The sequence below is a fragment of the Glycine max genome, chromosome 8, assembly GCF_000004515.6.
Source record: "Glycine max cultivar Williams 82 chromosome 8, Glycine_max_v4.0, whole genome shotgun sequence".
Classification (NCBI taxonomy): Eukaryota; Viridiplantae; Streptophyta; class Magnoliopsida; order Fabales; family Fabaceae; genus Glycine; species Glycine max.
The window spans coordinates 46,745,830-46,762,552 of record NC_038244.2 but is presented as its reverse complement, the minus strand read 5'-3'; the positions used below and the strand labels follow the sequence as shown (position 1 = coordinate 46,762,552).

At 35.7% G+C, this 16,723-nt stretch overlaps 2 protein-coding genes across 5 annotated transcripts; one reads left to right on the top strand and one right to left on the bottom strand.

Moving 5' to 3' along the window:
• The first annotated feature begins 1,691 nt into the window (after positions 1 to 1,691).
• On the top strand, positions 1,692 to 9,686 carry LOC100805865 (clathrin interactor EPSIN 2). Of its 2 annotated transcripts, XM_006586223.4 has the most exons (15): positions 1,692 to 1,913; positions 2,063 to 2,186; positions 2,658 to 2,740; positions 2,877 to 2,928; positions 3,049 to 3,128; positions 3,209 to 3,287; positions 3,549 to 3,632; positions 3,760 to 3,905; positions 4,188 to 4,526; positions 5,573 to 5,614; positions 5,711 to 5,803; positions 5,875 to 6,080; positions 7,163 to 7,341; positions 7,765 to 8,749; positions 8,870 to 9,686. In XM_006586223.4, the coding sequence occupies exons 3-15, from the start codon at positions 2,706 to 2,708 to the stop codon at positions 9,316 to 9,318; spliced, it is 2,769 nt and encodes a 922-aa protein (XP_006586286.1). In that variant the 5' UTR covers positions 1,692 to 1,913; positions 2,063 to 2,186; positions 2,658 to 2,705; the 3' UTR covers positions 9,319 to 9,686. The 2 variants fall into 2 exon arrangements, with proteins under 2 accessions (XP_006586286.1, XP_003532328.1); XM_003532280.5 differs by lacking the exon at positions 2,063 to 2,186.
• Positions 9,687 to 10,783: 1,097 nt separating this feature from the next.
• On the bottom strand, positions 10,784 to 16,208 carry LOC100806389 (2,3-dimethylmalate lyase). Of its 3 annotated transcripts, none has more exons than XM_003532281.5 (8): positions 15,630 to 16,208; positions 15,277 to 15,558; positions 15,066 to 15,188; positions 14,748 to 14,898; positions 14,088 to 14,311; positions 13,297 to 13,333; positions 13,032 to 13,180; positions 10,784 to 11,132 (listed from the first exon to the last, which is right to left on the bottom strand). In XM_003532281.5, the coding sequence occupies exons 1-7, from the start codon at positions 16,092 to 16,094 to the stop codon at positions 13,062 to 13,064; spliced, it is 1,401 nt and encodes a 466-aa protein (XP_003532329.1). In that variant the 5' UTR covers positions 16,095 to 16,208; the 3' UTR covers positions 10,784 to 11,132; positions 13,032 to 13,061. The 3 variants fall into 3 exon arrangements, with proteins under 3 accessions (XP_003532329.1, XP_006586285.1, XP_040873664.1); XM_006586222.4 differs by having other exon boundaries at positions 14,088 to 14,185; positions 15,630 to 16,181; XM_041017730.1 differs by lacking the exons at positions 10,784 to 11,132; positions 13,032 to 13,180; positions 13,297 to 13,333 and having other exon boundaries at positions 14,088 to 14,304; positions 15,630 to 16,181.
• Positions 16,209 to 16,723: the final 515 nt, after the last annotated feature.

Here is a 16,723-nt window from a genome sequence, read left to right as displayed (position 1 = left end):
AGAGATCACAAAATAACAAAGGTTACAGGTAAAATACAAAGAAAAAACATGCAACCTCACGTGCCTGTAAAATCCATTTCCAGCTACTTATAACGTACACCTGCAATAATTGGCTAATCAAAATAGTAAGCAACAACTCCCTACAAGGAGGGGCCGAACAAGTCGTGACCACAAGGAAAGGTAATTCAGTTGGTATGAATATAATTGACCAAATCACCAAAAAAGAAGATACAATTGACCAATACCAAGTGTATTTCATAATGTTGAGTGTAATTCAGTTGGTAGATATCATAAGAGCTAATTAACTAACGGAATTAAAATAACTAAAAAATAGTTTCTCTTCTCTCCTTTATAAACTTTTATCTTTCCCATTTATTGCTTTGATTTTCTAGTTGTTCTTTTATCTTAGTCAAATGAGACAAAATTACACCTTACGAATATGCAGTGCACTGCAAACATTATCATCATTGGCCCAATAGCCGCAGAGAAAGTATGCATAACTATAACGATGGAAAGGAAATAAACATCAAGTTAACAGAAATATTTGGAAAATTAAGATGCAAATGCAACTAATTAAGAGATGACTGGATAGTTATAAGTTTATATGAAACAACAAATTCATGCATGGTATAGCTATTAGGAAGAGTGGCATTGCATAAGCACTAAGTAAAATCTATGATTCCATAAGGCATGAAGAATACCCAGCAGCAGCGTAAGGGTGGAAATTCTTCCTGCCGCCTGTTTCACTAGAATTAAATTCTAAGGAAAGAAGTGGCAGAGGAAACCTCAGCCTCAAATTAAATGACTCGATACGATGAAATAAGTCCAATTCCATTAACAAAGGGGGATTTGATATATAGCTCTTTTCTCTGGGAACATTTGCTGCAAGAGAAGAACATTTCATAATCAATCTAGTCTAGAAACTTTTATATAATACCAAGCCAGCAGGATCTTTAACACAATGAACTGGTGCAGGACATTCTAAACAACACAAATAAGTAACATACTAGAAATTTCAGAAAAAGGTTATTGTTGGAATAAGAAAATTTAAAAGTACACGGGGTGTGAATAGCAAAAGTGGGATGAGAATAACAACTTATAGGTTCTGGACTTTTTCTAACACATTGAAATAAACTATGATGCATCATTAAACTCTATATAGTCTAGTATTATAACACATGAATATGTTTATATGGATGTTATCTGTATGAGAAGACGTCAAAAGTGTAGTCCGATAGTAGTGAAGGGAAGGGTGGGTCAGAATTGGCATACTAGGCGAACATGTTTCGATTTATATTCACTTTGTTTTTCCTTGTCAACACAAGCTGGCTTGCTTTGAACAGGCCTAATTTATTTTGAAAAAAGCATCATAGAATAATAGACGGTTGATCCACCAAGAAAATAATACTAGTAAGATATAAGTTGGCACATTGGTGTCATGACAACAGAGACAAGGACTTGAACCCATTCACCAAATGCCCCCTAGGTACACTCGCATCATTATTATTACCCATATACTTACTTTCTTTTTTTCTTTTTCAAAACCAAGCAAATCAGATCCCAATACTAAAAATTTAATGGCCTAGAATAATAATAAAAGCATAGCCAATAAATAAATAATTTTAGCAGTAACTAATTTTTAATTAAGAAAAAATATAAAAGGTAATTGTTCCCCGCGTGTAAGTTGCGCTGTCTTGCTCGTCCTTTATGCTTCCGTTTAAGATTAACTCCGAAATTGTAGAGAGAGAGCGTTTTTGTGTTGTGTGTGTTTTCTTCTGTCACAACGTAATACTATTATTATTGTTGTTTGGGACACAACAACTCAGAGAGTTCTTGCAAATTTGCAATCTCTCTCTCTCTCTCTCTCTCTATCCCCTTTCTGCCGACGATTTTGTTTGTCCCCTTTGGATCAGGTTCGTTCGTTTGTTCGATCTCTCGGATCAGATCTGGATTCCTTTTCATTGCTGCGTCTTCGATCTCCTTTCTTTCTTTCTTTTTATGCATTATTGTTATTACTATTCGCAATCTCTTCGGTGGCCAATGATTTTTATTTTATCCTTAGATTTCGGATTTGATTTAGCTCTGCTGTATCTCTTTGGTTTGGATCTTCTGGCTGTTTTCTGTGATTCCAATGACAGAGTTTCATTCAATGTGTTTTGATTGTTTCAAGTTTGACATGCCACAAGGTGAGATTTGAGATGTGATGCGGGATAATGATGCTATCCTCCTGTTTTTTCAGAATTAAGATTGATCTCAGCAGAAGAAGATTCATGTTGGACTTATTTTTGGTTTTCGTTGTTGATCTTATATAATTGTGTTTCAATTTTGAGGTTATGATATTACTTTATACATGATTCATTTCACTCGTTATATTATATATATACCGACCGTGCTGACTGCAAACATTATTAATTGTTTTTTAATGCTGTCTGGCTTATTTGATTAATGTATCAAGTTTCTGACTAACTGGCATCTTCTGAAAATTATTGTAAACTGCTGTATTAAATTATAAATATTAATGCAACAACAAACAGATGATAATGCTTGAAAATATCCTCTTGGAATTCAAGTGACCATTATATTGTTGGGAAACTCTAAGCTTTTCTGGAACCGATGTGTGAATTTTTTTTCAAGTGAGCTTTATTTGTACATTGCAGTTCGTGCCCTTGTTGTTGGTTTGTAGCTTTTGCTGAAATCCAGCAATAATGAAGAAGGTTATTGGTCAAACTGTTAGGGACCTGTAAGTATAACTGTTCGTTATTCATTAACTCATGATTCAACATGTCATGTATAAAATTGCTATTTTAGGTGTTTATCACTATTTTAGAGGCCAATTGTATTTCCTAAATGTTCTACTCTTCATTGTATTCTTGCAGTAAAAGAGAAGTAAATAAGAAAGTGCTGAAAGTTCCTGGGATTGAACAGAAGGTAATTTTTGTATGCGATACTTGCTCATGAAATAGATGTTTCCTACCCTTAAATTTATGTATTATAATCTTATTTTGCAAAATCTGATGTAGATTCATTGTTTTATCTCCCCTCTTCTAGGTTCTTGATGCTACCAGCAATGAACCATGGGGTCCTCATGGATCACTTCTTGCAGATATTGCTCAGGCAACCAGAAACCCGTAAGCTTGGGTTCTTAATTGTATGCTTGACATATTGTGTATTTGACTACATAGAATCTCATTTTTAAGCATCCATGCAGTCATGAATACCAGATGATCATGTCAGTAATCTGGAAGCGAATTAATGACACTGGCAAGAATTGGCGACATGTCTACAAGGTTTTGATCAGACTATTTTATGTTTTAGATACAATTGCTAGCAGATGCCGCTAATTTTGTTTACATTTGTTGTCACCATCAACTCTACAGTGTATCTTCCAATTTGTGAAATCCATTTTAATACTTGTTTATATCCTTTGCAATAACGATGATGGGTTGTTGCACATTAAGAATTATCTTTTTGTTTTTTGCATTTGTTGTTGATCTTACTCTCTTAAAAATTATGTGTTTCTACATTAACTGCCCTTTGTTAAACATCAGGCTTTGACAGTACTAGAGTACTTGGTGGCTCATGGGTCAGAGCGAGTCATAGATGAGATCAGAGAACATGCTTACCAAATATCAGTAATTCTCATTTAGTCAATCCTACTTTAAACTTAACATAGTTATTGCCATTCAGGTTCCTAGTTTTGTTGAGATGATCTAAAATTTATAATGTGACCTGATAACATTGTAATCATCATATGAACAGACATTGTCCGATTTTCAATATATTGATTCCAGTGGAAGAGATCAAGGAAACAATGTCAGGAAGAAATCTCAAAGTCTGGTTGTCCTTGTGAATGATAAAGAAAGAATCATAGAAGTTAGGCAGAAGGCTGCTGCTAACAGGGACAAGTAAGTCTCCTCTCGTTAATTCTATTGATATTTTGTATTTTGTTATTTTCCAGTTGTAATGTAAACTTGATATATACCCCCTTGATTAGCAAGCATAAGACATTGCATTAGTAGATAATTTCTTTTTAACTTCCCCTGAGTTTTAGAATTTGATAATCTGTATGTCTTCTGAGTTTCTGGGTTATAGATCTAAAATACACAGTAGAATATGTGAAATTTGTGTGAATGTATGTGAATATCTCAATTTCTAGGAGATATTAACTGTCTTATATGAATCACCAGGTTTCGCAACAGTACAGCAGGTGGAATGTATAGACCTGGTTCATATTCAAGCAGTGGAGCCTATGGTGACAGATATGATGATGATCGTTATGGAAGCAGGGAAGAAGATAGAAATGGCTATGGTTATGGAAAGGAAAGAGAATGGGGCAATAGAGATGATGATCGACATAGTCGTGATGGAGATCGTTATGGCAGAGATTATGAGGATCGTTATGGCAGGGATGGATACAGAGATGACGACTACAGGGGAAGAAGTCGAAGTGTTGATTACCAATATGACACAAGAAGCAGGAGCTCTGATAGAGATCGTTATGATGATGATGGACAACACTCATCTCGGTATGAACCTATATGATTTAATCCCCGTAATTCTAAGGGCTGGACTAGCTCAAGCTTTTATACACTTGAGTCTAGTGTACTGTTAAGTTTTTTTAACCCTAATTTGTTACTTAAAATACACCTGTATCTTGAGAATCTCTGTGGAACTGAAAGATAAAAAACTTTGATCCTTTTCTATGCTTGAGCATTTAGGGGCATCATGCATGACCCTTTGTTTAATAGTTAGTTCTAGAAGTTCATTTAGTTCTGGCAGCATGACCTTCTTGTTCTTGTATTCATGTTTTCACATTATTGCTTCAAGTTGATGAAATGTAGGCTGTTCATTAGTGACTGATAGCTTTCATTTTGAGAAAAATAGGTTTACATTTTCAAGCTTTCCAGATTCAAATTTTAACAGATGGTGTAGAGAACCCAAACTATTCAGTACCTATGTGGCTTTTGATCTTTGTTTTAGTTATTTTAAAATGGAATATAGATTGAGCAATTTTATGTCAGTACATCTTCCATCATGCTTAAATAGTATACTTTTCAGTTGCAACTTGCAAACTCTAATCATCTATAAAGACAAACCTTTAAGAATCTATGTTTGACTATATTTGAAATTTGACTTGGTGATTAATTTGTGAAATCAGGATTTTACTTCTCATGGCATTTCAAAATTAAATTAATTTTGTCACTAAAATAGAAGCTAAGTTGCTAAATAAATGCTGCATAGAAGGAGTACTATACTTTATGTAGTGGTAAAAAAATGGTGTGTGATTTTTAAACTGTCAACATAATTATTGGAATGAAGTTTTGTCTCTTATGCATAAGAATTTATGAAAAGGTCAAAACAAGCTTTATATTTGTACCCAACTACCCATTTAGAGTGGGGTCTTGTGAGATCTATTGTTGCTTGTCCTTGGCCATTTAATTGTCAGAATATGAATATGGCTTTAGTTTCATCCTTCTTGTACTCAAATGCTAGAAAGAGAGTTGTGAACTATTTGCTGAGATGTGAATCATTCGGGCTTCTAACTTTATATTTTTATGCTATGATCTCTCAGTGGAAGCAATGCTAAAGCTGAAGACCAATCTCTGGAAGCAAGGTAAATTTGTCAATAGGAATACACCTTTTCTCTCTCCTGTAAGCATATTGCTGCTAGGCATTTTTAAGGTTGATAATGTACGATACAAATGGGCAGGCTTGAGCGGAAACTTTCTGAGCAAAATATGGGTGCTCCTCCTAGCTATGAAGAAGCTGTCAGTGAATCTCGCAGCCCTGTACACAGTGAAAGGTATGAACTTTTATACTACAGAAAGCACTTATTCACAGCAGAATCTGTTACTTATATTATTTTGATTGCAGAGATGTGGAAACTTCAGCAGCACCTGCTCCTAGAGACTCCTCTCCTCATGTAAATGATAATCCTAGTCAAACCTCTGCTCCTACGGGATCTTTTCCTGTAAACAATAATCCAACCGAAGCAACTACTGCTGCCAGTACTGCTGTATCTGGAGCTCAGGAAACTGAGGCGACTGATGATTTTTTTGACCCACGTGGTCCTGCATCAGGTGTTTATATACAGTTATAGTATTATGCTGGTCACTAAGTCTTCTGTCTGTTATCAGTAGTATTCTTGTAACAGTTTTTCCTGATTTCTTGTTTTGAATAATTCTTACATGTTTGAGTTGAATTTATTTGTACATGTCAAATTATTATTCAGTAGATCATCTCTCAGTTTCATAGGTGGAGGTTGGGTTTCTATTTTAATTGTTGGGCTGGAAGTTTGAAATATATGCCTCATTTGTAATTTGATTTGCATATGCCTTTGCATTACAAATATTGTTTTCTTTAGACCATCCCTTGAGCATTCATGATGAGTATATATCTGTTATACACCAAAGTCTTAACAATGTGGTTTTTTGTCCTAAACACCATGAGCTTGCCTCACTTGGAAAATTGTTTGGCAATATGAAAAATTTCACAGCATTTCTCTGCTGGCCTCATGTTCTGGTAACCAGGACTGTGAAATAGGTGCTGGCTACCTTTTATTGATGATTCTTCTGTAGTTTTAGATTTTTATCCTTGGACAAATTAATATCATACAGACTCTGGAGTGGTTATATACACACTATTTCATGCATAAATTTGAAAGATTTTTGAAACTGAATCTAAAATCCATTAATAAGAATAAGTTTCCTACATCCTTTAGTGGGAAAAGTTGGCCACTCATTAATGTAGCTCATACTAACAATTCTTTTCATTTACTCGTATTTTGAGTAGTATGTGACACAGCTGTATGCATGGTTTGTGGTCAAGATGTAACACTCTAGTCATACTTTGCTCCAGCCTCCAATATACTAATGAAATCAATGGCTTGAATTGACATTTGATGAATTATCATTGGCAAGCATTTGGGAGTTTAATGTTAATATGAGTGCTTGTTTGGATTAGTTTATTTTGGAGAAATTGATTTTCTTGCCAGCTTCTTGAGAGAGCTTTTAAAAAAAATTATTATTTCCCCAAAAGTACACTGAAACAATCATAACATCAGTGGTCTTGAAGAGCTTGCGTTAATGCTTTAAGACTACTTTCTTTGAAAAATAGCATTTACTAGGCCTTGTACTCATGATATCTTTATATTTCTTCTTAGCTGCCCCAGCCACCACTAGTAACGTTGAAATGGACTTGCTCGGCTCCCTCTCAGACTCGTCCTCTTCAAATGCATTATCTCTTGTACCAGCTGCATCAGCAACTGCAGCCCCTGATGCAAATGCTGGATCAACAGCTTCCTTTGCAGCACCACCATCTGGGTCCAATAATTTTGATCAGGTAGGTATTTGTTCCATAGCTTTTACTTTTTCTAGTGAAAAAAGGATATCACCCCTCTTTTCTATGTTTTGACATAGTACTAAAAATAATGGATTTGCACTTGACTTGGAATTCTTATAGTTGTCAGCTTTATGCCATATTTTTGTCCATTTTGATTTAGCATGTGTGACCAACTGGGTAGGTGGGGAGTTTTTGTTAATAAATGTACCATATTACTTAATTACTTAATTATTTATCCTATTTGTGGACCAAAATGATGGAGATAGAATTCTGAAAATTATTTTCTATTTCTAGAAAGGGCATATCTTTCTCATAACTTGGCTTTGAATAATCTTTTAGATACATCTTAGTGTGTATAAAACAGTCCCCTCTGTCTGTTAATCTTTGTTTAAATAATATATTTGCTGGTTTGACTTTTGGCAGTCTTTTGAAGATCCATTTGGTGACTCGCCATTCAAGGCTTTTACTTCTACTGAAACTGCTCCATCTCAACCCCAGACATATCAGAGTATTGAGCCATCCCAATCAAATGGCCTTAATGCAGAAACAAACTCTAACTTTGGGTTTGGGGACTCATTTTCTGTTGTACCATACTCTGCACCTGTTTCCTCTGACGCTCAACCTTTCTCTACAAACTCTCAGTTTCCGTCTCAAGATATGTCATCTTCACAGCCAGAAACAGATATTCTTGCAGACATTCTTCCTCAAGCACCATTATCTGAGATGCATTCACAGCAGAACATTCCAGTTCCTACAGATCAATTTTCTCAACAACCCTTTTCTGCTCCTAATGGCCAACCAGGACAAGTACAATCATCCTTTTCATCTCCCTCCAGTCAATATGCACAACCACCCTTTTCATCTCATGCTGGTCAACCTAGCTTGCATGCATTTTCATCTCCTACTGGCCAACATTTGCAGTCGCCTTTTGCTTCTCAAGGTGGCCAACCTGCACAATCAGGTGGTATGTATGGTGGATTGCACTCCCAGGGTGGATATCCAACCATGTCTCCTCAATCCCAAAATGGATATAATGGGCATATGAATAGTGGGAACTTTGGATCGACAGCAGCTTTTCCATCACACATGGCTCCCCAAGCTCCAACAGGACAGCTGTCACAGGGCACCAACTTCCCCCATCATGGAGGATCTACTGCTCACACTGCTCCGCATTTGTCTTCTTATTCTCCAACTCATCAAGCATCACAGTTTAACAGCCAGAGCTTTATTGGACAACAAGGGAATGCAGCCCCCTATAGCTCACCAATTACCAATCAATCATTTGCTTCTAATGCTTCACAATCCAATTCTTTAGTTTCTCAACCATCCAAGGACAAGTTTGAGACTAAATCAACAGTTTGGGCAGATACACTAAGCAGGGGATTGGTTAATTTGAATATATCTGGACGTGAGTGCTTAGACCTGAAAACCTGCTGTTTGTAACATTTCAGTTTCTACAGCATACTTTAAGTAGGACATTGATCTTGTATGGACAAACTGTTAACTTCTATGTTTTTTTTACATGCAGCTAAAACAAATCCATTAGCAGATATTGGGGTTGACTTTGAAGCCATTAATAGGAAGGAAAAGAGAATGGAGAAGCCCACTACCACAGCTGTAACATCAACTGTAACTATGGGTAAAGCTATGGGATCGGGTTCAGGTATGGGTCGGTCTGGTGCTGGTTCTCTAAGGCCTCCTCAAAACCCAATGATGGGTTCTGGCATGGGCAATGGTCCTGGTGTTGGTATGGGTATGGGAGGCTATGGAGGAGGCATGAATGCATCAATGGGTATGGGAATGGGGGGGATGGGGGGAATGGGTATGGGACAAGGATACCAGATGCAACCCCCAACTGGATTGCCTCCCGGCTCCAACATGCCAGGTAATTATAATAACTCCATGATGGGTTCAGGTAGTTATGGTCAGCAGCCATATGGTAGTTATGGTCAGCAACCATATGGCGGCTACCGATGAGATAGAACATTATGCCTAGATAGCAAGGTGAAGTACATTACTGATTGTTTTGCTACAAGTTGAGAAAGAGAAATGCCAATACAGTGCTACTAGTAGTAGTCTGTATTTTGAATTTATAGCGGTGTATCATTAAAGCTGCAGTTTGCTGTAAAGTGACCCAGTGTGATGTATGTGTATTTCTTGTTATAAATATGCTGTTACCATTCTTTTTGGGTCACCCTTTCTGTAGGTGCTTTGAGCATCAATGTTGTGTACCAGTGACTGGATATAATAACCTTGCTTGGGTTATTGCTTTCTTTGCTTGTTCCTCATTTTTTTAACACCAACAGGTGGTTTGATATTAATATAATTTTTCCATTGTACTTTTAGGATCGGAATTCACTGGTTTTTCTTTGAAGCTTTATAATTCTTGCTGAAAATTCGTTAATAATTCTTGCTGGGATAATGAACTCTGACAAATGCAACTCTAGACCCGTGTTAAATATTGTTACCCCCAATTCTGAACCATACGTTTTTTTTTCTTCATATTTTGGAGTTCTGTTAGGTAGTCTACTTGGTACGAATATCTATTTCTTCTGTCCCTAATTATAAGCTTTTTCAGAAATTTGTTTATCTTTTTTATAAAAAAAATCTAATTTTTAGATGTATTAATTATTATTTTTTTACATACTCTTAATTATTTTCTCTCCAAATATTAATGAGAAGCAAATAAGTGCATAGAGATTTGTCTCAGAAAAAATGAATAGAGAAATAAGAAAAAGGATAATTTTGAAAAAATATTATAAAAAACTTTCAGATTTAATGTTATTAATTAAATTTTATTTTTTAAGAGATGTGAATTTGTTTAAAGAGTCATATAATTATAATTGGGGAATAATATGGAATGGAATCCATTTCCCTTATTCTTGGTAGTGGCCTCCTTTTGGATAATTCTAAAGCTAATGTTACACGTGTAACAATTGATCCTAAAAAGGCATCAAGCATTGCTAAATGAAAGCATTAACAAGTCGCGTAAAATAAGATGCAGAGCTTTTGGTGCTGTATACTTTCGTTTAAAGTTATCTGATTCTTTTTCCTTTAGATGAATGGTGTTGACACCATGCTTTTTGGTGTTGGACATTCGTGACTTTGGTGGCGTCGATACCATGCTTTAATTGCTTTCTATGTTGGACACTGGACTTCTAGTGACGAATCCGATGCCATGATTTTCGTGTTGACACCAGAATCTTGTGTCCCAACATTTAATTTTACAAAATTTCACCTTTTTCAAAATTATTTAGCCTCCAAATTGTAAATTGCATTTGGAAAGCCAATTAAATATAAATGAGTATACTGGGAATCCAAGCTATAACATTTATCTTAAGTTCTAGTAAAAGTTGCTTAAAAATAATTTGAAGTGAAAGTAGTCGATGTAATTGTAAATAGACATATACACAACTATAGATTTAAAAAAACTTAGACGCCGTTTTGCATGAAATTGTGAGTTTCAACGCTCGGTAAACTTATCTTAGCGATATAGGACATGAGAATCTTTCTCCCTATCAGAACAAATAAATATAAAAATGGGCTGACAATAAAGGGAAAAATTATTTTCAAGAAATTTCCCATTCCTGACTATAGTTGTAATAACTTTTTTCTTTTTCCAGTATTTGGATAATAAATCCATGTGATATCTTAAATTACTGGTTCCCGATGACCATGCTGCTTGTACCACGTCCGGCTTCCTCACTTCCAACAACCGAGCTGTTGTGCCTAGATCAGGTTTAACCCTTAGCTTCCAGTTATCACCTTCATCAATATGAACCATCAATTTCCTGGAACATCATCATCAACAGCAACGAATATAAGAAACAAAGCTTTCTCATCCAAATGTTCCTGACATGATATTGTAGGAAATTGGCTTTATGGTGTCACAGTAGTTAATGGTTGTTCAGAAAGTGCAATTAAACAAGCCAACTTATTCCAATCGTATACTTGAATATAAGTAACAGTTAAACAAAAATAAATATGTCTTACCATACCACTAAAGAAAAGAAATTTGTAAGTAAAACAATTATGATTGCCGATTGTCATATAATACAATTCATAAATCTGGAATTACATAAATGAAATGAAAGAAAAGACAATCAAGAGTCTTTCCATTTATTAAATTCTTTATGTTATGCCAAAGACGAGAATTAACAAAAGTGCAGGAAGCAAAAGAATACACAGATTTAATATAGTTCGGCTCATATGACCAACATCCACACAGGCAGTCTGAGAGGTCTTTTTCTTTAGAGAACAGAATTTTACTGGGTACATCATGGTAAAAGGGAGATAAGAAATTAAAAATTTGCAAATGCAACAACACCAGTAACCCAGGAGCACAACATAGTTTTTAGCAATGAATGTAACAATTTCTGGTAAGGGAAGTTGTTGGATAGACATGATGTGTATCAAGTACTTTAAATTGTTGGTCAATATGCAATATGAAAAGAGGATTTATCTTTTCTGATTTGGTTCCGACCAGTCAGAAAACATGTTTCCAACTTTCTATTAGCCCGATGCACAAACTCCCAGATGCTATATCAATTTATGGCCGAAATAAAGATTCCACTGAGTCAATAAATATCACAAGCAATAAAGTGAACTAGATGATATATTGGCATTGCATAATAGGTTTCAGAAAACCTACAAGCAATAAATTTTTCATTCGCTCAGTAACTGATCACATACTCCACCATAGGAAAGAGCATGACGCTAGCTAATCAAATAAAGCTATAATTACTGACACCTCATAAGTTATGCCGAAATATCTAAAGTGTGCTATTCATGATCAACAAGAAAATGTAGAATAAGATAATAACACTTTCAAGGAGCTGCAAGAACCCCCCCCCCCCCCTCCCCCCTCTTCCTTCAATTTTCTAATTGTAATTCTGATGGTTTTAGGGGTCAACGATGGCAGAGTTGGTGGATCGCACTCACTTGGAGTACTTGGCATCATAGGAGTAGGATTGTATTCCTAAATGAAAGCTTTAATGGTCATAAATTGATGGAGGATGCATTAAACCTGGAAAGAGGATTTGATATCCCATTTCACTCGTGGTCTAGCAGTATTAGGGATGTTTTTAGTACTCGGGGGGAATAGTATATAAAATGTACGGTTTTGAGGGTGGGTGGTTACCTAGCTAATAGCCAGATCTTTGGTTCTCTAATACTTATTCTGTATATTGTATTAGTTAACCATAGGTCTGCTCTCGTTGATGCTATGCTGTTTGTAAATCAGTACCACTTGTACTGCTTTCACTAATATATATATATATATATATATATATACTTTTGCCGATCAAAAAAAAAGAAAATAAGCCAAACTTTTGATACTCAGTTTTGCTGGGTTTGGTAGAAGTAAAGCCAAAATTTTGTGGCAGTTCCCTGCTCTTTGGTGCATATATGGTTGGAGTGTGATTCTCATGTCTTTAAAGAGAGCTCTCTGAGTGAGAAGCTTCTGTAGGATATGGCACTTGGCTTCTAGTTGGTGTAAAGCTCATGATCTTTTTAAAAGGGTTTCCCTTATCTATGTTTGAGGGAGTGGGTATCTTTGCTCAATTTTTTTTTTTTATCTTTAGTTTGAGTTCTTTTTTAGGAGGACCTCTTATCCTCCAATCTCCTTTTATCTTTTTGATTAATTCCTTCTTTTATCATAAATAAAACAACAGTAGTCCAGAACAAGTTACCGTTAGACTTGAGAAAAGTTATGTCTGGAATCACTCCAGAAATACTTGAATTCTGTCACCCATCCTGTCTTGAAAATCTAACAAGAGTTTCCCCCCAACTTCCTCAGTAGCATCATCTAAAAGCTCTTTGATGTTTATGCCACCCAAAGCTGTATAGAGTTATGAAAAAAATAACCAACAAAAATTGTGAAAAAGAAGCTTTGAGTCACAAATTCAGAATAGATATATACAGTAAACTATAATAATTTCTAAATAGTAATAGTACCAGGAACTATGTTTGTGATTCCATCCAGAAACCCAGCCTGTATATAGCAAATTACATGTATTAGGAGAAAAAGGAAACAGGAAATCTTTATTGGAGAAATATTCAATTGAACATACACATAATTTAAAGATGAATAACTGAATGACCAGGGAGGGGTTACCACAGAAAATATGTATAACCATTACAAAACAAAAAGGTTGGAGATTGGCATTTATAAAACAAAAGTCATGTGTACTGTATTTCATTTCTCTTTCTGTTTTTCCAAATAACAGGGAAGAAGGGCAAGCACAAAGTGGTGGAAGAAAGGTGGTTAATTCAGGAAACTGGGATGTCCAATTATACTACTTACACCACTATTTCAACTCCAAATGAATCACTTTGATTATTAACTTGAATGCAACATATCTGATAGTTCTTCTTCCCAAGACTAATTGTTCAATTAAAACTAGAGAAGTTCACGAGGTTTCAATGGTAGCAGCAAATAACAGTGAGATCAATGTATGCCACTTTGCAAGCACAAGGGACAAGCAAAAAAAAAAAGTTAGAATAGTACAAGTACACATGGATTTTTGACATGTCCGAAATTGGGCTAGAATTAAAAAGAAATTATGTAAATGGAATCCACAATGTATTGGGATTCTAAAGATAAAGTTGCAGCAACTTATGGTAAAATCATTCTTATCAAATGTGAAAATCAGTAGGCTGCATCCTTAACTAGTTCTGACCAGTTAGTTAATATGAATAAATCATTATTCTTTTTTTCAGTACCACTGAAAGGTATGATAACTTACAGGAATCCTAAGATCAAGTCTCTCAAATCCATCTCTGCCAGTTATTTTTACTCTGAGAGTTCGAGACCAGATACCAGAAAAAGGGTTCCTTGAACTATCTGCACCATATTTATTGTACACATCATCAGGTGTTATAACTTCCACAATTGGATCTTTGAAACTTTGATTTGTCTGCTCTGTATCAACTTGATCTCGCCGTTGTATACTGTATAGGTTACTGCTCTCTGACAAATAACTAACTATTACTATGAGAATGCAAGAATGGAATGCACAATATATATTTACAATGTGAATATCAGCATGAGACCTTTACTTCTATCTTTGTTTCTCCCCTAGAGCTGAAACATAGAAATTCACTAATGAAAAAATAGCTATCTAAGTTTCTCTTAAGTCGTGACTATCTACGATTAATTAGATGGCCTTTGTTTATTTTGATAAAATACTAATGAAATATTTAACTTGATATTCAGCATTGAACATATCCACTTCACATAAATAGACCTTAATAAAGTTCAAAGGCTTCTCTCCACAAGCAGATGATTTCATAAGGTTATTCATCACCATTCATCAACCAACCCGTCCCAAGCCCAACACGTTTATGAAAGTAAAGGGCTATTATTCACTTAATTTTGTGTTAAGATCTGTCTATCCTATTCCTACCTCTCTTGGAAAGCTGCGGATTGGTGGTTGTAGCATAACGCTTCTCTTCTTCATAGTAAGCATTGAAACCTAAGATATCCTTAATTTCTTCAAAAGATGGCATGCTTCCGGGAGGAGGAATACGGCCACCTCGAATGGCAGTGAGTGAATCCTACAAATGCAGTCATGTTGAACAATAAGGCTTGTTGTAAAGGAGTTAAAAGGTGAATATAACTAAAATCAAATCAAATCAAATCATAAAACAAACAAGTATTTGGTAGCATGTCTCAATCCTGAGCTTATCAGCACATGTAAGTAATATGAAGGAAGAGAAGTGACCTGCATTGCTCGTATAGAAACCCCGATCAAGGAAAGTGGATACGCAACAATTTTAAAACCAATATCTTGAAGCTCCATAGGATTAAGTATGGGTGTCTTGCCACCTCCTTCGAGCATATTGGCCTACACAAGAGAAGAGGCACAACACAAGTGAACAAATGCATTCCCCGCCCTCTATAAATATAATCAAATATAATAAAGAGAAAGGTACCATTTTGGGAACGAGCGGAGAAACGTCGCAGAAAGCCTTCATCTCTTCCCTGGAAGCAAGGGCGTCGATGAAAAGAACATCAGCTCCAGCATCCGCAAAGGCCCTTGACCTAACAAGCGCTTCCTCCAACGACACAGCTTGCCGAGCATCACTGCGCGCCACAATCACAATGTCGGAACCGCTCTCTCTCCTCGCATCAACGGCCGCCTTAATCTTCATCACCGCCTCTTCTCGAGAAACCACTCGCCTCCCGCGCGTGTGCCCACACGCTTTAGGAGAAACCTAACTAATTAAAAAAGTTAAGTAAATCGAAGATGAGAATTATTTGATACAAAGCAAACTAACAAACTGACCTGATCTTCGAGAATGATTCCGGCGAATCCGGCTGCGATGTATCCCTTGAGAGTTCTCTTGAGGTTCATGGCATTGCCGTAGCCGTTGTCGGCGTCGCCGATGACGGGAATGGAGACGGATTGGGTGATGAGTTGTCCCTGATGGAGCATTTCGGCGTAAGAGATGAGGCCAGTGTCGGGCAAGGCGAGGCTGGCGGCGGAAATAGAGAAGCCGCTGCTGAAGCAGAATTGGAAGCCGGCGTTCTCAACGAGTTTGGCGCTGAGAGCGTCGAAGCAAGCAGGACCTTGGTGGACCCCTGGGGAGTCCAGGATTCTGCGAAGCGCCTTCGCAGGTGAAGAAGAAGCCAAAGAGCATGCTACGCCAAATGATGATTTGGATTTTGATAACAGCGAAACCGAACCAGATTCAAATCGGAAGAGGGAAGAAAGGGTAACACTGCTAGTGCCAACCGCTGAAACCTTCATTGCTCACTGCACTTTCATTACCAATCTAATTTCTATTTTATAACCATTCCCAAATTTATTCTACTCTTTCGTATATCAATTACAAAACATATAATTACTCCTTCCCCTCCGTTCACAATATATGAATTTTAAGATTTTTTTTTATAAGTATTAAGAAATATATATATTAATTAACTTCTTATTATATTTTTTATTTCTCTACTTAATCGTTCATTAACTCTTTTTATACACTACTCACACTACTATTTATTAAAGATAATTTTAGAAAAAATATATATATTCAATGTGGCATTGATTTTAAAAAATGACATATATTGTAGAATATTTTTTTTTAAACATCATATATTCTGTAATCAAGAAAGTAATAAATATCTCCTGCATGGTACTCGTACGAAGAATTAATTTGTAAATGTAAATTATTTTTATTTGAACTGAACTATAAAATTTGAATGAATTTATTTTTCATTCATCATTAATAAGCCATTAATTTTACTGTACCAGGCAATTTATTATTAGATGACCATGCAAACAAAGTCTTTACATCTTATGGGTAATTTAATTTTAACTATTTTTAAAAATAATTAAAGCTGAATTTTCATATAAAAATCTTAATATAAAACATAAATGTA